At 40.5% G+C, this 23,645-nt stretch overlaps 1 protein-coding gene across 2 annotated transcripts; it reads left to right on the plus strand.

Annotated features, from left to right (window-relative positions):
* The first annotated feature begins 9,075 nt into the window (after positions 1-9,075).
* On the plus strand, positions 9,076-23,094 carry LOC307007994 (histone-lysine N-methyltransferase set-1-like). 2 transcript variants are annotated; one of them, XM_079630550.1, is made up of 6 exons: positions 9,401-10,756; positions 11,291-11,432; positions 16,083-16,269; positions 16,506-16,577; positions 22,175-22,216; positions 22,322-23,094. In XM_079630550.1, the coding sequence occupies exons 1-5, from the start codon at positions 10,624-10,626 to the stop codon at positions 22,187-22,189; spliced, it is 549 nt and encodes a 182-aa protein (XP_079486676.1). In that variant the 5' UTR covers positions 9,401-10,623; the 3' UTR covers positions 22,190-22,216; positions 22,322-23,094. The 2 variants fall into 2 exon arrangements, with proteins under 2 accessions (XP_079486675.1, XP_079486676.1); XM_079630549.1 differs by lacking the exons at positions 22,175-22,216; positions 22,322-23,094 and adding an exon at positions 17,952-18,337 and having other exon boundaries at positions 9,076-10,756.
* Positions 23,095-23,645: the final 551 nt, after the last annotated feature.

Below are 23,645 nucleotides of genomic sequence, written 5' to 3' on the forward strand. Positions count from 1 at the left end.
ATGTAAATGTCTATTGAGAGAATAATGTTAGAAATCAAACTACCGTACCGGTACTCTTACATCTCAATGATCGCATTACATTTACAGGAACTAGTTTCTCAGCAGCGGCGGAATTTTACTTTGCTCCGGTTAGTAGTACTGCGCCGAAAAGTAAACAGAACAGAAGCGCGCGCACTATAGACGGGACGTCTAGCTAGCTAGTAGCCATGAACAACGATATTGAAAAACATTTGATTGTAAACTAAGGAATTGGCAACATGGTGATTCGTTGTGCATTTCGAAATTGTAAAAATAAACCAAATAGATGGTCATGCAAAAAGTTTCCACAAATTTCCATTGAGAGATCCAGAAAGGAACCAACTGTGACTTCTTTCTGCTGGCTTGGACAACGAGACACCGGCAGAGAATATTAAAGTTGCGAATTTGTAGTGATTATTTTAGACCAGACGACTTTGAAAACCCCCATCATCGAAACGTTCATAAGTCACTGACAAGGAATGCAGTTCCAGCCGTCGTCTTTCCATAAGCACCAACAGCAGATGAACAGGTAATAACTTTTGTTAGGCTACTAAAGCTATCTATGAAGCTAGTCCCTTTCATAACTGATAGAATGACAATGACAACGTTAGTGGAGATAACGTTACAGTTCAATTTCTGCCCTTTTAGCATCCATCTCGATTAGTTCTTCGTCTGTGTATTCCGGCTCATACATGTACTGTTCGTTGAATAAAACACATTCCTCGTCTCCAAAGTCTGAAACATTGGCATGGCTTTCAAACGTGGCCATAGTCCTATGTTGATTTCTTAGTGAAATATACTCTGCTTCTGTAGTGATGAGTGTCAGCGGCAGGTAAATACACTTGCGTCATGTGGAGACTCTCTCGGTTGCCTAGGTAACTTAATATCAGTCCGCCGCTGCTGTAGACTGTGCTTATAAATACAGGGAACAAAGTGTAACTATTGCAATGTAATGAAAGGGTAGTTTGATTTCTAACATTATTCTCTCAACAGACATTTACATCGACAGTCTGGCGTTATAATTTATTTGCTTTTGGTGTACTGTGGAGTGGGTAAAACTGTTTTTAATGGCAGGCTAACTTATACCGTTGACTCGCGCTAGCCTAGCATCGGCGAACTAAGCAACTGGAAGGACTGGATGAACATTTTTGAAAACTGTCTCCACTGATGAATAACAACTAGGCTAACTTGAAAATGAGGTCCGATGTCCAAAATCCTGAACCACCCCTTTAAGAAAGCTTTCCGCAAGTGGAAACGGAGCAATAAAGTGAACTGGAGCAGAACTGACCCTAAAGGACCGTTCACCTAAAACAAAGACACCCATAATAACAAATCTTCAACAGGTCAACAGCAGATTTAGTCTGAATTATTGCGCATGTAGAAGCGTCTCGTTTCACGTCCTCGGTGTCAACCGCTCGGCTATCAGGTTACGCCGCTAACAATCACCGGACAGGAAGAATTCTGTGTTTTGTCTTCTGATGGATCTTTTGACTTTCTCAGGGATGTTCAGCTGCTGTGACTTTCAGACAAATGAAAGATTGAGAGAGAGAGAGAGAGAGAGAGAGAGAGAGAGAGAGAGAGAGAGAGAGAGAGAGAGAGAGAGAGAGAGAGAGAGAGAGAGAGATAGCATAGCATGCATACTACTACATCTGCAATTCATGCATGTAAAAATGACTATAATATATAGCATGTAATAATATCTGGATGTTCTACATTTGTCAGAATAAAGCGCACTGCGTGACTGGATCACATCTCTATCACAATCTCACTGCAGAACAGCCATGTTTTTATGTGGCAAACTGGATTAAACACGCAGCGTAATGCACTGCTTTTTTTTGTAGTTGCATTGCATAATATGTTTCAATACTTTAAAGCACTATAAATGACTTGACAAGCAGTTATTTAGGGTTTTGTAGACGGGAAAGAAATATTCAAGAGTGAGCGTCTTTGGGTCAGTAAGAAAAAGACTTTAAATCTGCTAACATTAGTCCACTTTCATGAGCACACATGTGACCCTGGAGCACAAACCCAGTCTGGAGCCGCACGGGTATATCTGTGGTAATAGCAACTATGCACTGTACGGGTCAAAATTATAAATTTTTCTGTTATGCCAAAAATCATGAGGATATTAAGATCATGTTCCATGAAGATATTTAGTAAATGTCCTACCGTAAATATATAAAACATGTATTTTTGTGAGTGAATGCAGCACAATCGTGAACATAAATGCACAACTTTAAAGGAGATTTTCTCAATGTTTACATTTTTTTGCTCCTCAGATTCCAGATTTTCAATAGTTGTGTCTCGACCAAATATTGTCCTATCCTAACAAACCACATTCATATGATGTATAAACCTCAATTTAAAGAAATTGACCCATGTGACTGGTTTTGTGGTCCAGGGTCACATAATTATTTACATAAAAACATAGTTCTTCATGAAATGGCCATTATTTGCCTCTTAAACACACAGTATTGCCCTGATAGGCAGATTTACTGAACCCAGCAGTAGTGAGATGCTCATGTTCCTCAACACACAAACTGGAGACGAACAAATGTTCATTCAGTGAAAATATGAACCATATGACAGCTAACTAACAATAGCTGTGTTTACATCCCAGGTTGCAAATGCACAAAATTGGAATATTGCATAAAACATTTGCCAATAAAGCGGAGTTTCCATCCCATGTGTTCAAGAGAACACACTCGTGTGTGAGACGCTTCTGGAGGGAATTACACACACTCATTCTGATCACACACTGAACACCAAACCAACATTAGAGACGCTGCGACGCCATTGGTCCACTGGTTACTCCAGTTATCCAATCACAGCTGACGCTGAGCCAAAGAGATGTATTCAGTAAATGTGTTTCCGTCGTAGTTTATGCACGTCTTATTATCGGATCAAAACTAATCCTCCTCGATTGAGCGCATACGCTTTTTAATGCGCATGTTTAAAATGTATGCACAAATCTTGCCGTTTTTAATGCGATATCCCAAAATGAACATATAATTTTTTTAATAATGTGCATAATTATTTCAAGCTGCAATGCATGCTGGGAACATAGAACTGTTTGTTTTGGATGAGTCAATTCTAAAAGTTGGTAACATTTTACACTATAAAAATGAAGTTTTTTCCTGTTTTTTGTTTGTTTGTTTGTTTGTTTTTCAGCACAAATATCTAAACATTCTTAAATCAAGACACATTTACTGGAGAAGCGAAATCACTTCAGATATGAAAACCAGATTAATGTGGTTTGCACACTTGCACCAGTCACATCTTCTGTAAACCTTCAGTTTAGCATTAAGCGCTCCTGTCGGGGTGAACGAATCCGAACTGATTGATTCCAGCGTTAATCCGTGTATCCTGAAAATCCCGCGTTTGCACTGGTTTCCCTGCGGATCCTGTTAGCACACTCTATTTGATCAGTTCTGCCGCATGACGCTTTTATGAGCGCCGGGTCGCTGGTGTTTCCACCGGAGTTAATCTTTCATTCGACTTTCTGAAATCCCTTCACCGATGGCACGGAATAACACTCATCCATAAAGAATCATTTGCTTCCCAGATGTTTGATCAAAATGGCTGCCAAGCGCAAACCTCAGTGTGTTTGATTGTGGCTCTTCCAAACACAACACATATGCAGATCAGATCTTCTGCAGGAGAAACCGCTCGCTTCCAACACCAGCTGAGCGCTTGCACTCCACAACACTGCGTTTCCAAGAGAATAAAACATCACAGTCGTTTGTGTGATTCTGCCTGGAAGAGTCTGGGAATCTTATAACTCTCCAACTCGATCCAGAGACGCGCGACGTCATCCGCTGGACTCGGTGCAACCGTTCACACTGACTTCTGGACTCACTCTGAATCTTCCTCAGCTCTTCTTCACGTAGCCACGCCGAATCCAGAAACTCTTCTGAGAAACAACATGGCTGTTATAATGTAAACATAAATTCTCAAATTTGTATTGTATTTTATATATATTTGTAATACTTGTGTGTGTTATTTTGGTGTTTTACAGCATGTCATGTACATACAGTAGAATTGACCCTAAACTTGAACTTAAGCTCTTTATGGTGTGTGTGAAACGAGACAGACACAATTAATCTTTACATTTACGTTTGTCTGTAATCACTGGATTGGGAAAGCGAGGCTGGACTCTGAGTTATGACTGAACGTCTGCGGGGGAAAATATCATTGCAATATTACAGTTTTTTTTTTTTCTGTGCTTGTTTTGTAGGGCTGGACAATTTGGCCAATAATTATTATATTTTTTTGGTTTAACTTTAGCCTGACGCTGGTTTAACTTTAGCCTGACGCTGGTTTAACTTTAGCCTGACGCTGGTTTAACTTTAGCCTGACACTGGTTTAACTTTAGCCTTTAGCCTGACACTGGTTTAACTTTAGCCTGACACTGGTTTAACTTTAGCCTGATGCTGGTTTAACTTTAGCCTGACACTGGTTTAACTTTAGCCTGACACTGGTTTAACTTTAGCCTGACACTGGTTTAACTTTAGCCTGACGCTGGTTTAACTTTAGCCTGACGCTGGTTTAACTTTAGCCTGACGCTGGTTTAACTTTAGCCTGACGCTGGTTTAACTTTAGCCTGACGCTGGTTTAACTTTAGCCTGACACTGGTTTAACTTTAGCCTGATGCTGGTTTAACTTTAGCCTGACACTGGTTTAACTCTAGCCTGACGTTGGTTTAACTTTAGCCTGACACTGGTTTAACTTTAGCCTGACGCTGGTTTAACTTTAGCCTGACGCTGGTTTAACATTAGCCTGACGCTGGTTTAACTTTAGCCTGACGCTGGTTTAACTTTAGCCTGACGCTGGTTTAACTTTAGCCTGACACTGGTTTAACTTTAGCCTGACACTGGTTTAACTTTAGCCTGACTCTGGTTTAACTTTAGCCTGACACTGGTTTAACTTTAGCCTGACACTGGTTTAACTTTAGCCTGACACTGGTTTAACTTTAGCCTGACTCTGGTTTAACTTTAGCCTGACGCTGGTTTAACTTTAGCCTGACACTTGATTAACTTTAGCCTGACGCTGGTTTAACTTTAGCCTTTAGCCTGACGCTGGTTTAACTTTAGCCTTTCGGCTCCTCCAGACTTGAATCCAAATCAAACAGGAGTCTCGCTCGAGACGTTCAGGAGCTGCACTGTTTTCATAGCAGGAGCGACATTAAATCAAGCGGGTTAGACGTCCGGTCGTTACGAGTCCCTGAACACACACACACACACACACACACACACACACACACACACACACACACACACCCTCTAAAACCTGCTGTTGTGCTGAGCTGAGAACAGACACTGAATTACTGACAGACCTGAAGAAAAACTCACACACACACACACACACACACACACTCAATCACACAGTTCCTGAGTGAGCTCTATAAAAAACTCACACTTCCACACACACTCTCTCTCTCTTACACACACACACACACACTCAGACACACACACACTCACACACACACACACACACACACACACAGTCCCTGAGTGCACACTCTCTAAAAAACTCACACTTCTATACACAATCTCTCTCTCACACACACACACACACACGCTCTCTAAAAAACTCACACTTCCACACACTCTCTCTCTCTCTCACACACACACACACACACACACACACACGCTCTTTAAAACACTCACACTTCCACACACACACTCTCTCTCTCTCTCTCTCACACACACACACACACACACACACACGCTCTCTAAAAAACTCACACTTCCACACACACACACACACACATACACACACACACACACACACACACACACACACACACACACACACACACGCTCTCTAAAACCTGCTGTTGTGCTGAGCTGAGAACAGACACTGAACTACTGACAGAAGAAAAACAAAAAAACAAAAAAGTTAATCTGTTAAATTAATTTATAAACCTGCTTTAAACTGTTTTTTTCTTGGCTATGTGTACATTCCATTTCATCATTTTTCAGAATGTTACTTGTTTCGGAATGTTCAGTGAAAATTCTAAATTCAAATGTAACATTCTTCACACATTATGAGAACGTTTTGAAATTTTCACTGAACATTCCGAAACAAGTACGTTACAGTTTTTTTAAACTGCTTACACACAAAATCCTTATTGTCACACAATTTCTGAAACCTGTCACTCAAACACCAGAAACACACACCAAATCTGCAAAACCATACACACTCTTGGCCTTCGACATTTTGTGCAAACCACAACACACAGTTCTCTATGCAACACAGAAATCTAACAGGAAGTCTCTTGATTTCCTTTTTCAAACACAACTTATCACACACACTCCTCTCACTCACACACACACACACACACACACACACACACACACACACACACACACACACACACACACACACACACACACACACACACACACACACTAACACTCATTGCTTTACTGAACACCAGCCAATCATGGCTTTAGAATAGGCCTATAAAAGGTCAAAGGTCGAGTTATAGGTTTTTCGGACTGTGTAATTCTGTATTCATAACCACAAATGCTTACAGTAAAAAAAAAAAAAAGTTTCAATCTTGCTTTCGTGTTTACCGTGAATTTCTCAACATCTCCAGTTACTTTCAATCTTGTACAGAAATGTACGTGAAAGATGAGCTTTAGGTTATGAATAACTGTGTGGATATCTGATATATCCAAAAATATTATATTATGGCAAAGGTGTTTGCAACATAAGACAAATGTTTGCTTTTGAGATATGCATTTTGAATGCAGAGTTTCATTTTGCAAGAGATGCGAGGCATTCTGCAGTGTGTGTGTTCTTGGATTTGTGTGCAAAGTTTTAAAAACTGTAAAAACTGTTACATGAACGTCCAACTGAAACATTCCATGAACGATGTATAATAAAATAACTTGCTTTTAAATCATTCCAGCATTTGAATATTGAAATCTGAGTAAAGAAGAACTTGAAAGAAGAGGGAAGATAATTTGGCTGTTCAAGAAAATCTTCACCACAAATCTGGACATTTACTGAAGACCAAGTGTGTGTTTCACGCGGAACATCAAACGCATTAAAACACATTCAACACATTAAAGTGAAGAGTCACAGACAGACACACACACACACACGACTTCACGTTCTGCACATTCCTTCAGTGCGGTTTCTGTAATTATGTAACTGAGAAATATTATTCTGCCAAATAACACACTCATTAATCTTGTTTTATTATAATCTCAAATCCAATATATTTAAAGCTCGCCAGCTAAAAAATAGATCATTATTAGATCATATTACGCTCACTATCAGAGGGAGTGTGTCTGCTGTTTGCTCGTCTATAAAACTCTCCGGTCTTTAACATTCACATTCATTTTAATAAGAGCTGGTGTGAAAGACAAATATAACAAAACAATATAAAAAAACACTACAGTAGACTATAATGAAAGATGTGTGTGTGTGTGTGTGTGTGTGTGTGTGTGTGTGTGTGTGTGTGTGTGTGTGTGTGTGTGTGTGTGTGTGTGTGTGTGTGTGTGTGTGTGTGTGTGTGTGTACATCACAGCTACAAGTGTCTGCACTACTTGCTTTAGGCTATGCAAGCACTATAGATAAATCACTAGACAATTTTCCCCATTATACTTTATCGAGACGATTTGATAGGTCAAGCCCCCCACAGATAGTCTATAGGTTGTCTTTGAGTTCAAACTAACAACGGTTACATTGCTCGTCGGGCTACAGGAGAATACCATAATTCCTCCGGTCAGTCAGGCCTAAGACATCGAGTCACGCAACCCAGCCACAGCAGGAGTAACATCACCTTTGTTCAGTGGCACTGTTTACGTTCAGACCCTCCAAAATGGCCGACTTCCAGATTGATGACGTGTAGTGAAAGCCGTTTTAGCTTTTATTCATTTCCAGGATATGAATTCTTGATATCAACAATTACATTTTCACTCGTTAAAATTATAGTTATTGATATCAGGAATTAGATTTCCACTAGTAACAATGCTAATTCTTGATATCAACAATTACATTTTTACTACTTAAAATGTTAATTCTAGATATCAAGAATTACATTGTTGATATCTGTAATTGTATTTTCACTAGTGAAATGTCACCATAGGCTGCCATTCAAAATCAATTGTTGATATCAAGAATTGATTTCTTACTAAAAACCTTTATTTTTGATATCAAGAATTCAGTTGTCACTAGTTGAGATGTCTATTCTTGATATCAACAATTGAATTGCTACTAGTAACAATGTTCATTTTTGATGTCAATAATTCCATTTTCACTCGTGACAATGTTAATTTCTGATATCATGAATGTGATTGTTACTAGTAAGAAAGCCATTTTAGATATCTGAAATATTATTGATATCATAAATACATTTTCAGATATCAAAAATGAAAAATTTTACTAGTAGCAATTCAATTCTTGATATCAACAATTGATTTTGAATGGCAGCCTATGGTGACATTTCACTAGTGAAAATATAATTACAGATATCAACAATTGCAATTTTGATATCAAGAATTCATATCCTGGAAATGAATAAAAGCTAAAACGGCTTGCCATACACCCCCACACCTCGATGCTCATGACAACAATAGCATGTGTAGTTATCTTTATTGAAGTGAATTAGGTTTAAATCTCTGTTATTCATGAATGAATGAATTAATGATATTTTTGCTATTTTACACATAATAATCCACGATGATCACATTACACAAAACTGAAATTGCACGCCAAAATAACACATTGTCAACACACACACACACACACACACACACACACACTCACACACACACACACACACACACACACACACACACACACTCACACACACACACACACACACACACACACACACACACACTCTCTCTCTCTCTCTCTCTCTCTCTCTCTCTCTCTCTCTCTCTCTCTCTCACACACACACACACACACTCCTGAGGTTCTCTCTCCGCTGGTGTTGATTAGAGAGTGTGGTTGTAATCGGAGCGTCGCTTCTGCCAAACCGCAGGTCAGGATGGAGAATGAGGCATTGTTCACTTCCACACGGAGAGAGAGTGTGTGTGTGTGTGTGTGTGTGTGTGTGTGTGCGTTGGTGCGACTGGATTATGAGGACAAAAACCATGGATACATACCGACTCTATGAGGACATACCGTAACTACGAGGACAGCACTAATGTCCTCATAAGTCGAGCAGTGTAGAAAGGCTTATCAGGCTGCGCCTAACCACCTCCCGCTTTTTCTCAATATGTCCTTATAAATCCGTTGTACCCGTTTTCAGTGTGTGCCAGTGTATGCTCAGAGTGTATAATCTCCCTCTATGTGAAAGTCGACGCTACTGCAGTATCATACACATTTCATACACCCAGACCACGCCCAAGCGCGATTCATTGGTGGAACGCTGGAATCCTCGTCAGTGATTGTCTATGTGAAATTCGACGCTAATACACCCAGACCACGCCCAAGCGCGATTCATTGGTGGAACGCTGGAATCCTCGTCAGTGATTGGCTGCTGGAATCCTCGTCAGTGATTGGCTGCATTTCACATCCGTCAAAGTCAGCGCGCCTGCGCCTCTGATCTTCTATCGCAGACGTGTGACGGTGTGATTAATCCACTGTCTATGGATTAATCAGAAGGTTAATCATCATCATGAAAGATTAATTAGCAGAATTCGAGCGAAGTTGACGAGCTATAGTGGGAGATTTTCACTTTATCACGAGGAAGGTAAGTGCGTTTATTTATATATTCTACCTTTGTGGAGTTAAGTGTCATGAGTCTGACAGTTTTGAATAACGTTAGTTACATTACTTTAAACGTGGCCATTTATCGGGCTAATATAAGTCCATAAGCAGTTAAAATGGCGTATCCAAACAACTTGCACATGCTATTCACGTTTTTTGTTTTGTTTGGTACTTAAACGAAATTCTCTTGTTGTTCATAGACACATACAAGTATTAGTATTAGTTGATGAAAGATACATCTCCATGGATGCTTGAGAGAATTAATTTACATTTTGAAATAAATCAAATCTATGTTGTCATGTCATCATGATGACTGGTAAAGTTGAGTGGATGAATTTACAGTTTAATACAGTAAGATACAGAAATTTATTAAATAAACAGAAACGAAACTAATGTAAAAGTATACTTTCATTAATTTAATGTTACTGTCATTAGAATGACTTGAAAAAATATTTAGTTTATTCATTTTAGGGCTGGATATTAGCAGACATTTTATGATTCAATTTTAATTCACATTCTTTCGATTCTATTTCCAATTTGTTTTTACATTTATTATTTGAATGTAAATCAGGTGTAATACATGTAACATTTTCTAAAACTTTCTCTCTATAGTTAATTTTTCTAAGTAAGTTAACGAGTTTAGCTTCGTTTGATCTGAGGCATTAAAGAGTGATAAAATGGTATTAAAATGGACTGAATTTGAAATCGGAGACTGTTTCTTATCAAAAGTAGCAAGTCTCAAAACCTCACTTATCAACTATTTATGTGTAAAATGTTGTATTTATTGATATAGACTACAGTCTGACAATAATGTACTGTATATAAAGCATCTATCTATCTATGTAATATATATATATACACATACTAATTATGTTGTCTGGAATGTTTTCAGTCAACATGTTAAGAAAGAAGATAATAAAACCCGAGCAGGATGCAAAAGAACACATATTGTCGGGCAAAGACAAAGCCTTCATTGAGGGACGACAAATCAACACATTCAAAGGTAAATTGTGCACCACAAGGCAATTTGACTATGTTCAGACTGCAGGCAAATCAAATCATAAAGTAGGCATGCACTTGTAAGAATGAAAAGTAGGCCTATTGCTGGCAGTCTGGACATGATCTTTCACATTCACACATTTTACCCTTGGGTAAGCCGCTCATTTTCATAAAGGTTAAGAGATGGAAAAAAAAAAAACTTTAAACAATTTTTTTATTATTATTATTTTAAAATAAATACTTAACTATGTATACAGAGAATAATGTTTACATTATTCTCTGTATACATAGTTAAGTATTTATTTCTATTTTATTTTATTTGTTGTACCTAATTTGGTTACAACCAAATTCAACTAGTAGACTATATCACAGTGAAAACCAATGCTTGATTTTTTTTTCTTTCTTGCACCTCATATTACATTACACAGTTTTACAGGATTTAACTCTTTAAAAGGATAGGTTGGTTAGCTGTGTAACATATAGGTGCACTTGGATTCATGTTTTATTTGTATTATTATATATTATTTTGCTCTTTTAGGGAGAGGTGTGTTTGCACTTGAGCACATTGAACCATCCACCTTTGTTGTTGAATACCGTGAGATTCTCTCTCAAAGTAAACATGTTAAAGATGTTCAAGGCAACTACTTGTTTGACTTCACATGGAATGGAACACGTTATTGGTAAGCTGGCTGTTTCTTTTTTGGTTTATTTATTTATTTTTGGTTCATATTCAGAGCAAACTAGTTGCATGTCATTCTAATAAAAACAGTTATGATTGCGATTGAGGTCAATATTGCAATTGGAATATGCAATTGTGATATAATAAACAAATGGTTTCATGAGTCTACTTGCTTGGATCTAAAGCAAAATACACAGATTAGTGATAATTCTGAAATGTGTATTTCTCAACTCAAACTAGCAACAACAACTAAATGATTGATAACATCGAAGCCATTGATGTCTGGATATAAATTAATCCACCCCCATTAAAAACATTAATTATAGCCATCCAACATTACAGTGATTCCATCATTTCAATTGAAAGCTATAATAAAAAATAAAAAAACATTTATTAGACTTCATTAAATATAACAGCTTTTAATTTAAGTGAACTTCAAATAATCCTCACATAAACCCATAATAAATGTCATATTTACCTGTGCCCTTCCTGTCTTTCAGGTATACAGAAATTTTATAAAGTTATCAAACATAATAAATAGACTAATCCTTATTAAAGCTACATAAGTTCTTTAGTCAAGAGCAGTGAGTAATTTTCTCTGTCCCCTTTGTTCTTTGATTAACTTTACTGACAGAAAGCTTTGGCTGCTGGCCCTTTAAGAGCAGCCGCTGCTGACAGAGACGCGGATCTCACATGCGCCTCATTCTCTCACAACTCTATACCTCCATCATAAGACTGCTCTTATGTTATGAAGATACTCGACAAATGACATTTTGGCATAATTGTGTGTTATTGTTCGTTCAAGCGCGAAAGAGAACTATTTCTGGCGCGTGTCTTTCTATGAGTCACAGTCGGACATTCAGCGCTAGGCTTGGAAATCGGTTCCAAACGTTCCGATTAGGGATGCAAATTATCGATTAATTCATTAATCATTAGTTGATTGACATTATCGATCGATTAACGATTAACTGATAAGCGGCTATTTTCCTGAGAATGTACATTTCTCACGGTATCAACAGTGTCTTTAACATAAAAAGCTAAATATTGCTTATATACTGAACAAAAATGCATGTTATGTTGCTCAAATTATGTTTTATTGTAACAGTTGGGATACGGTACAGAATGGCATTTATGTAGTTTAACAAAATAAATTATGCACAGAAAATTAAAATACATAAAAAATAATTGTGCACTGGCTCACCTGTTGCAAACATTAAGCAACATAAAATAAATGTTAAATAAAAATCTATATGAACTACTTGAAAAACTTGAAACATTAGCAGCACTTATTGATGCTTGGTCTGAGAAAGGTAACAGTAAGATTACTAGACCTGGAAACTTCAAATATAGAACTGAAGGGATGTCAATTTTCACAAATTCCCATGATCGATCGTAATTTAAATTAACGATCAGTTATGCGTCTGCTGCAGTGCATATGGCCAACAGCATGACAGGGTTTGTTAAACACGCTATGTTACTCACCAAATGAATGAGAATGGCTTTTAATCCAAATAAAGGGCTAGTAGGATTGTAAAATGTTTCGATGTGAATGATAATTAAATTAAATTAATTATTTAATAATCAAATATAACGACTAATAATACAACGTGTCACTCACCAACGCCGCCTCAGATGCGTGCTTGCAGTGTGTTACGTTAGACGTGCACTGAAACGCACTGAAAACGGCAACTAAACCCAATGAATTCACAACGATTTAATAAAATAGTGTTCTGATGTTATGTAATATGACAGTCCCAAATTAATCATCGTTATTATTAGTTGTGCATTAATGCTGCTTGAGCGGCGCGCGCTGAATGAATAACCGTTGAGCACTTTGCCAGCGCGTTATTTAACTCAAAGAAGCGCAACCTATATGAGATTAGTCCGATATATACAAAATAAACATTATATTACAAATTATATCTGCACAAAATGACGTGAATGCACAAGTGAACTTGAGTTACGTGCCATTCAGAATGACTCATGTTGTGGACACGCTCTTCCTGGAACAACGTGACACGGCAACTAAACCCAAATACTTCACAATGTTTTATTACACTATTGTTCTCTTTATAATGTTATGTAATATGACAGTCCCAATAGTCATTATTAGCCGTGCATTGCCGTTTGAGCTGCGCGCGCTAAAGATCACGCTTCAACAATTCTTAACCAAATGCATCCAATATGAGATAAATCAGATATAGATAAGCGTACACATAATAAACTATTACAACTTACATTTGCACAAAACAAAAGGCTGCGAATGCACACGAAAACTTAGTCATGATGGTGTAAAATAGTCCCAAACATAACTCCGACGCGCTCGCTTGTGTTTCGCGGTTGAGCAGCACGCACGCGCATGAACCTGCTTAATCGATGATCGATAAGTTTGATCAATTAATGTATTATCGACAATTAATCGATCGTCGATTAATAGTTTGCATCCCTAGTTCCGATCCATCGGAATCGTACACGTCCACACGTTAACGATTCCACTAACGATTCCGAATGTTCCTTTCCATTAGGCTGGGAGATAAATATATTTTATTGATTAACTCGAATGTGTAGTGTACGTCGATATGTTTGAATGAAAATCGGTTTTCTCTTTAACATCCGCCGACGCTCGGTCTGGGCTCCCGTAGTTCCGAACGCGCTCAGCGCGTTTGCCATAGAGATACAAAAACAACAAAGCAAATGAACTCTTGGCTGCACAAGCACACCCTCCAAAAACATTTACAAACTTAATCTGGACGCAGGGCTGCCAACTCTCACGAATTCACCGTGAGACTCCCGCAGTTGTCACTTTCCACACGCTCTCACGCCACACATCCATTTTCTCACGCAGAGAAAGCACCGACAGAGAAACGTACGGTACTATTGACACTATACTAGAGAAACTAATTCTCAGCTCTCAGATTCTGTCAATTTAATTACAAAATTCAAACAATAAACACCGTTTTGGTGCTTGTAAATTGACGTGACAGATTTCAGTTCAAGCGGCACGTGAGCCGATCATCTGTTAGGCTACTACTAAGTTAATAGTAGCCTAAATTAACTTAAGTTCGAATGATCAATAAGTTATTTGAAAGATACAGTTCAACTTACCGAAATGTAATAAAATCGATCAAGTGTTATTCAACCTCAGAAAGAGGTCCATAAACACTAAACAGCTCAGTCACGTAATGTTACGTTCACCGGAAAGCCATTAAATAATCACAGCACGTAGGTAGACTTAAAAAATTGTCTGTTGAGAGGAGTATTTTGCTAAATATAATATATTACATATTTATTATATTTTTACCTATATCATTAATATATTATAAGGTTGTCATAAAAAAACACATTTTATTATAATTTGAGATGCTATTTTTAACCTTTAATAATAATAATACCAGCTGACAGGGCTCTGCATTAGGTGAGATTATTTTTGTCACGACACGCACACACAGGGAATTAGAGATCCAAGCGCAATGATATTTATTGGGTAATCCGTACTCACGATCAGTCCAGGCAGGGGTCAAATACCATGTAAGCAATCCAAACATAAAAATAAACAAACGACAGGGAAACAGGCTCAAAGCACAACGGAAGTGTGGGGACATTATACAAGGACTCCGTGACAAACACTGAAACAGACAGGGTATATATACACACAAGTGCAAACAAGGTGATGAGACAGCTGAAGGAAATGAACAATCAGTGACAGACAGGATTATGGGAAGTGTAGTGAAAATGCCTAGACACCGTGAAAACTGAGACCTCTAATGTTAAACCCAGGGAACCACCAGACACTGTGACAATTTTGGGAGGAGAAAAATTAACATATTAACGCATCTACTGTACCGAATATTTATCCAAAGGAATCGATATTGAATTAAGATCAGAATCATTGTTTTAGAAATGTTTACTTTTTTTTTAGAAATTTCAAAGCATTCAACTTCTGTATTGATATTCCACACTTGGTTTTCATTCTCTAAAACCACTTTAAATGAGACATTCAAAGCCAACAACTCTCAAAGCCACCCTGTAAGTGTTCAGCAAATAGTACAGGAATCGATATGGGAATCGATAAGGAATCGCATCGATAAGCAGACTTGACAATGGCATCGATATCGATAATTTCTTAACGATGCCCATCCCTATTCAGCGCGCTCTCTTTTGACTTGTCTCGCATGAATGGTTTTAAGCAATCGCATGAGAGCATTATCATGTAACACTAGCCAAAGGATGACAAAAAATAACAGATGCTGCGTTAATTGCGTACCAGCCCATTGTTTATTTTACATAAAATCTCAGCATTTTGCGTCATATAATTGCACAGGCTTGACATCGCGATTACGATTGCGATAAGATTAATCGTGCAGCACTATTACAATAGCAGATTTGCTATGGTTCTCATAACATGAGGAACTTATTAGTTAGTGATAAATAATCAATAACATGGTTATTTTTCAACTGGGGTATTATTTTTTTACCTTAAGTGGATCATCTGACCTATTAAATTCTTAGGAAGTCAAGTTAACTTTCACAATGTGTATTTGAATATAGGTTAAATAGGCCAAGGTTAGCCTAACCCAAATGTTCAGTTAGAACCGTATGTTTCAGTGTGTGTCTATGTTTTAAGTTTCTTACTGCACTATTTTTATCACAGCATAGATGCAACAAAAGAGTACGGTGGACATTCACTTGGACGACTGGTGAATGATCCAAATTGCAAAGTCAAGACAATCATTGTTGACGGAAGGCCACACCTGTGTCTGTTTAGTATAAGACATATCTTTCCAGATGAGGAAGTCACATACAACTATGGGGATTCCTCTTGGCCTTGGCGTTTAAGGGTGAGTCTCTTAAAGAATTTATCACTGAAAGTCAACCATGTTCTGTATTTCATGAATGTTAGTTTTTTATATGATGCAGATTATTTTTAAAAATTCTGCATGTCTGCTTTGTGCACGACGGAGCAATGAAAGGGACACTAGATATTTAGACTTTGGTTGATACTAGAATTAGTTGCGGTGACCAATTGGCAAACATCCTTGCCTCAGTGTTGTACCTGTCTTTCTCATAATTACAGGAATTGTGTGACGAGACATCAGTGGCTGTGACTGAATGCATTGTGAATCCTTCTTCATCAGTGAAACAGAAAGTAAGTGAGCGCATGTTCCTTCATTGTTTTCTTCTCTTTGACACAGGCAATGTTAAGTGTAGGATGGTTGGGCACCATACTAGACTGGTTGACGTGGACTGTCGTCTTAAAGACCCTGTTGTGACGTCTCAAATTCGAGTAAAATGTACCTTGCTCGGTTCATTCATTTTCATAACTCGTGCGTTGGGGGATGGGCATGACACTGACCTGAAATGTAAGGACAGTTCTCCACTACGAGGACCGTCATGTCAGGGATAGGGTTTGAGGAAAAGATGTTGCTTTGGGTATGTGTCGGCTGCTTCTTTATTGTGGATAAGCTGTAGACCCAATATGCACACTTTTCAATCTGGATATGCTTTGTGACTTTCAGTCACAGAGATGTAAACTGTTAAGGCCCATTCACACTAACCATAACTGTGTTAGGGTCCAACCAGCAGACGGTAACGTTCTGTTTATTGTGATCGCATCTTTGACTGCCGCTTATATATTGAAGCATGTTATAGCAGAATTGATTCCGATTGGCTGTCAATTAAGCAATGTATCGCAATACAAAAATGCAACAATATATATTGTGGATAGTGACAATATGTATTGTGTATAGGACACCCAAAATAAAAATTACTGTTTGAGGGGAAACAATCAAGTTTACCGAGTTTTAGTGTCAATACTACATTAAACTACTATATATATATATATAATGCAGTGGGGGAATATTTGTGGGTCCTGATAATGCTAAATGTCTTTTGTTACCAGTGAAAAGTGGCCTACATTAATTTAAATATATCTAGTTGGTGACAGAGTGCAAGCATATTTGTCTAAAACAAATCCATCCATCCATCTTCTTCCGCTTATCCGGGGCCGGGTCGCGGGGGCAGCAGTCTAAGCAGAGATGCCCAGACTTCCCTCTCCCTAGCCACTTCCTCTAGCTCTTCCGGGGGGACACCGTGGCGTTCCTAGGCCAGCCGGGAGACAGTCTCTCCAGCTTGTCCTAGGTCTTCCCCGGGGTCTCCTCCCGGTGGGACGCGCCCGGAACACCTTCCCGGGAAGGCGTCCAGGAGGCATCCGGAACAGACACTCCACCCATTTGCATTAACCCTTTGAGCCCGACGGCATCGTCCACGACGCCACACGACTCCTCCGATAAATATTTATATTATTTGATTGATTTTCTTACCGTTTTTTGCAGCAGAAAGCTAACGAGCTAGCCGTCACGGGGGTGTCTTTGGTGTCTTTCTAGCCTTTACAGAAGTTTTTCTATCCAGCCTGGAACTTGTGCGTCCTTTCAGAGTGTTTCAGCAATAAATCCAAACGCTTATATCCAAGTTTTATCCACTTGATGTCCATAATTTATACATTTTCTGTCATTTTTGCTAGCTGCCATTTTGGATATCACGTGATTCTTTGCGTGAGGTTGTTGACCAATGACAGGCTGATCCGTCGTCCACGTTGGTGTGCGTCATTACGCATGAACCAAGGCTGATATTGTGGAGAGAGAGACGCACGGCACAGTGGTTTCGAGGGGAGAGAGAGAGAGACGCACAGAAAGACGCGAGTTTTGAAGAATATACAGAGAATAATGGATCGTCAGAGATTGAGAAACATGGATCTAAATCAAGCGCTGGCCTTTTTTGATGCCATGGAGGATGATGGATTTTCTGGAGAAGAGAGCTTTTTGACTCATGAGGAACTAGATTACCAGGATGGTCTAGACCCTGCTGAAGAGTAAGTTCCATTTATTTATTTACTGTAAAAGTATATTAAAAAAAAAAACTAATAAAATAAAATAATAAAATAAAATTTCTAAATATGTAATAATAAGTTCTGTAAAAGTAGTATTTCGTTTTCTATGTTTGTTACAGAGTAGTAAGAGTTGTGGATTACACTTTGTCTCAGCCATTGTTTGTCTGAGTTTACCTAGAGATACAAACAAAGGATAGTGGGGGGTTGGTCACACCTTTTAGCTGTGGAGAGAATGTCTCAAGGATGTTGTAGTGGGGGGTTGGTCACACCTTTTGGCTGGGGAGAGAGTGCTCATATTATAGCTGTGGTGGGTTGGGGGGTACAGTAGCAATCTCAGCCATTGTTATCTTATGTGAGAAATCGCATACAAAAACACTAATTGATCTGATATGTATGATCTAATATTTTGCTTTATTTGTTTTACAGTCATGATAATGAAGACACCAGCCCACCCACCCGAGCCAGACAGGAAAGCTCCCATTCTTCCGCTGAGGAGGGTCCTCCCACTTCTGCTGCAGCATCCCAGCCTTCCACTTCTGCTGCAGCATCCCAGCCTCCCACTTCTGCTGCAGCATCCCAGCCTTCCACTTCTGCTGCAGCATCCCAGCCTTCCACTTCTGCTGCAGCATCCCAGCCTTCCACTTCTGCTGCAGCATCCCAGCCTTCCACTTCTGCTGCAGCATCCCAGCCTCCCACTTCTGCTGCAGCATCCCAGCCTTCCACTTCTGCTGCAGCATCCCAGCCTTCCACTTCTGCTGCAGCATCCCAGCCTTCCACAACTGCTGCAGCATCCCAGCCTTCCACTTCTGCTGCAGCATCCCAGCCTCCCACTTCTGCTGCAGCATCCCAGCCTTCCACTTCTGCTGCAGCATCCCAGCCTCCCACTTCTGCTGCAGCATCCCAGCCTTCCACTTCTGCTGCAGCATCCCAGCCTCCCACTTCTGCTGCAGCATCCCAGCCTCCCACTTCTGCTGCAGCATCCCAGCCTTCCACTTCTGCTGCAGCATCCCAGCCTCCCACTTCTGCTGCAGCATCCCAGCCTCCCACTTCTGCTGCAGCATCCCAGCCTTCCACAACTGCTGCAGCATCCCAGCCTTCCACAACTGCTGCAGCATCCCAGCCTTCCACTTCTGCTGCAGCATCCCAGCCTCCCACTTCTGCTGCAGCATCCCAGCCTTCCACTTCTGCTGCAGCATCCCAGCCTCCCACTTCTGCTGCAGCATCCCAGCCTTCCACTTCTGCTGCAGCATCCCAGCCTTCCACTTCTGCTGCAGCATCCCAGCCTTCCACTTCTGCTGCAGCATCCCAGCCTTCCACTTCTGCTGCAGCATCCCAGCCTTCCACTTCTGCTGCAGCATCCCAGCCTCCCACTTCTGCTGCAGCATCCCAGCCTCCCACTTCTGCTGCAGCATCCCAGCCTCCCACTTCTGCTGCAGCATCCCAGCCTCCCACTTCTGCTGCAGCATCCCAGCCTCCCACTTCTGCTGCAGCATCCCAGCCTCCCACTTCTGCTGCAGCATCCCAGCCTCCCACTTCTGCTGCAGCATCCCAGCCTTCCACAACTGCTGCAGCATCCCAGCCTCCCACTTCTGCTGCAGCATCCCAGCCTCCCACTTCTGCTGCAGCATCCCAGCCTCCCACTTCTGCTGCAGCATCCCAGCCTCCCACTTCTGCTGCAGCATCCCAGCCTTCCACAACTGCTGCAGCATCCCAGCCTCCCACTTCTGCTGCAGCATCCCAGCCTCCCACTTCTGCTGCAGCATCCCAGCCTCCCACTTCTGCTGCAGCATCCCAGCAGCTGCCAGGAATAGGCTAGAGGATGGATACCCGACCCGAGCCCGACGGGACCCGCCGGTACCCGACGGGCCGGGCCGGGTTCGGACAGATATTTAGAATTGATGTTCGGGTTCGGGTCGGGCTCGGTCACATCAACGCGAAGGCATTGAACATTTTAAATTTAAAACAGGTTATTATGTAGGTAGCCAATGTGCCTGATGCTTTCACTTGATGCAAACGTTCGTTTTTGTGATTAAAATATATGTAAAATATTACCATAACATCTGTCTTCCTTTGTGCGGAAATTTGTTTATGTAGCCGTGGGCCGTGACAACGAAACACGTGCATGTACGCCTGTGTTACGTGCGCTTGTTGCTCCGCGCGGTGACACGCTCATCTATTGACATTTCTGAATCTCTTCCTTAAGTTGCTTAATAAAAGCGGGCTTTCCACACAAACAAACGTACATGTGTCATTAGTATGAGAATAAAAAAACCGGAATTTTAACTTTCGGTCTCGGGTCGGGCTCGAACATAAATATCTGTATGCCTGTCGGGCTCGGGTCGGGTTCGGTTACTGCTCTGTCGGACGCGGGCCGGGCTCGGACAGAAAAATTCGGCCCGATCCGCACTCTAGAATAGGCCATGGACGGCTGCAGTCACGGTCTAGAGGGAGAGCGCGGTCAAGGTCAAGATCCAGATCCGGCAGCTTGAGGGGTCGACAGAGTCCTGAATCCACAAGGTTCGAGATCTAGATCACCACAGCCAGCAGCCCCAACTCCATCATGGAACAGTAAGAGTCAGCCAGACATCCCTCCAGTGCCCAAAAGGTTCGTCCCAACAATAAAGCCAGGACATCAGCTCAGCCCCACATCCATATACACACCATTGGACCTTTTCAAACTTTTTGTCAGTGACAGTGCAGCAACCACTTTGTGTAATAACACAAACACAAACGCTGCAAAAAAAACATTGCCAGTGGCAAAATATATTCCTGGAAAAAAATTAACTGTTCAAGAATTTTTCCAATATTTAGGACTGACTTTCTTTTTTGCACTGGTGAGACTGACAAATATCCGGGACTACTGGAGGACAAACACCATTTTCAGCCAACAGTTTCCCCACTCAGTGATGGCACGTGACAGGTATCAGGTCATTTCCTGGAACATCCACATGAGCGACCCTGATGAAGATGTCCACAACGACCGGAAGAGAGGGACACCAGCTTATGACCGGCTGTTTCGTCTGAAGCCCCTTTTAGATGACATCAAACATGCATGCATATCGCCCACGGCAGAACCTTTCAGTGGACGAGAGGATGGTGGCAACAAAGGCTCACACTGGCATGACGCAATATATGAAGGCGAAGCCAACTAAGTGGGGCTTCAAACTTTTTGTGCTGGCAGACAGCAGCATTGGGTACACTTTAGACTTTGCTGTATACACGGGGAAGTCTGTGTTTGCTTCTGGTGTAGGACTGGTATACGACTCGGTTATGTCCCTCATGAACAAATCATTCCTAGGGAGTGGCTACAATGTGTATGTAGACAACTTCTACACAAGTCCAAAGCTATTCATGGATCTCTACAGCATGAACTTTGGAGCATGTGGCACCTACAGGGACAACAGACGAGGATGCCCCCGCACAACCACAAATGCCATGAACAAAAAGGATCCTAGGGGCACCATCAGGTGGATCCGTGACGGCCCTCTGGTTTTCGTAAAGTGGATGGACACTCGGGAAGTCTCTGTCTGCTCCACAATTCACCCGGCCTTCTCTGGCAACACAGTTCAGAGAAGGGTAAGAACTCAGGATGGAGGCTGGAACACGAAATCCATTCCATGCCCAACCCCTGTCACTGAATACAACAAGAATATGGGAGGTGTTGATCTTTCTGATCAACTCATCCAATACTACTCAGTTCACCAAAAACCATTTCAGTGTAAAGTGGTCCTTTTCGTGTTACACAGGACCAGAGACTAGTTTTCCCTGTGTGCTTATCTGCTGATATTTCACATGGTCCGAAACGGTTTAGATTGTAGGCCTGGAATACATTTTAATTGTTGCTTTTTACCCCTCAGGAAAAAGCCAAATGAATCAGGATGAAACTGAGAACTCCAGAGGTATTTAAACATTTGGGTATATTAAAGTTATTTCATGTATATACATATAGGTGTATAGGTATACATATGTATGTTTGTTTGTTTGTTTGTTTGTTTGTTTTACAGAGACCAAATTGAGGAGAATAGTGAAAAGGCCATGGAGCCCAAATGAAGTGAATGCTGTCATGAAACATTTCAGAGTCCATATTTCAAAGGGACACCTTGCAACAAAGGCAGAGTGTGAGCAGTGCAAGACTGCTGAGGACCCTGTCCTGAGAGAAAGAACGGCCCAAAATATAAGGGATTTCGTGAGGAACCGAGGTTTGATGTTGAAAAAGAAATTATCTTAGAGTTCTTCGAGAGATCAGTGTTGCCTTCCATTAAAGGTTGTATCAGCGATTTTAGGCCCAAAAAAGGCCCAAATATAAATGATCACATTCATCTAATTTTTCCTAACGATCCGCTAGCTGCCCGCCCCATAAGTATGCCGTCCAAAAACCGCGTCTCTGTAGGCAGCCTAGGCTCTGAGATCTGCACACAAAAGGTGGGGGTGTTGTGGTTTGAGATTTTGCGGTGATTGGTTGGAACACTGTTTATTTTGGTTTTGGTGGCTGGTGAAACCCATTGTTTTTGTGTGCAGATCTCAGAGCCTAGGCTGCCTACAGAGACGCAGTTTTTGGACGGCATGCTTATGGGGCGGCAGCTAGCGGATTGTTAGGAAAGATTAGATGAATGTGATCATTTATGTTTGGGCCTGAAATCGCTGATACAACCTTTAATGTCTGGGGGTTTTGTTCTCTAAAGTGTTGTTGGGCCAGAAGAGTGTTCAAGACATCCTTTTATTTACTTTTATTAAAACACTGTTTTGAAAGAAATTTACAAATACATGCATTTACTGGAAGGCAATTTAATTTGGTTTTATTTCCAGTGTGTTGCTGTGGTCATTTTGAGGCACACTCCCTCATGCACTTTAGTCCCATAATGGTTAGAGATGTACCGATCACAATTTTGTATTGTAATCCAATTCCGATTTTTACGAGGTTGACCTGCCGATACCGATTTTAGCCGATTCCGATTTCATTTTTTCTAACCACTTAACAGCACACACATTTATTTTCTATATGTTTTTTTTTATAAAACACCATATACTTCTACCCAAACTGAATAATAAAAACAAGTTTAAATGGGTGAATTTTCTATAAATATTTTTGAGTCTTCATTTTCTTTTCTGACATAGCCTATTCCAGTTCTTGTTAAAACACACTAGACATGCAAATTCAGTGCATTTTTGGCACTTTTTGTGTGAAATCATATTTATTTTGCACCTCAAAAAAACTGCTTTCACTTTAATTGAGTTTGAGCAGCGCAGCAAAAATAGACTCTGCGCTTCACTGCTGCTCACGCGACGCTCCTGCTTGACGCTCACGCTCTGCTCCTGCTCCCGGTGTGA

This window comes from Phoxinus phoxinus (genome assembly GCF_949152265.1).
Source record: "Phoxinus phoxinus genome assembly, chromosome: 12".
Taxonomy (NCBI): domain Eukaryota; kingdom Metazoa; phylum Chordata; class Actinopteri; order Cypriniformes; family Leuciscidae; genus Phoxinus; species Phoxinus phoxinus.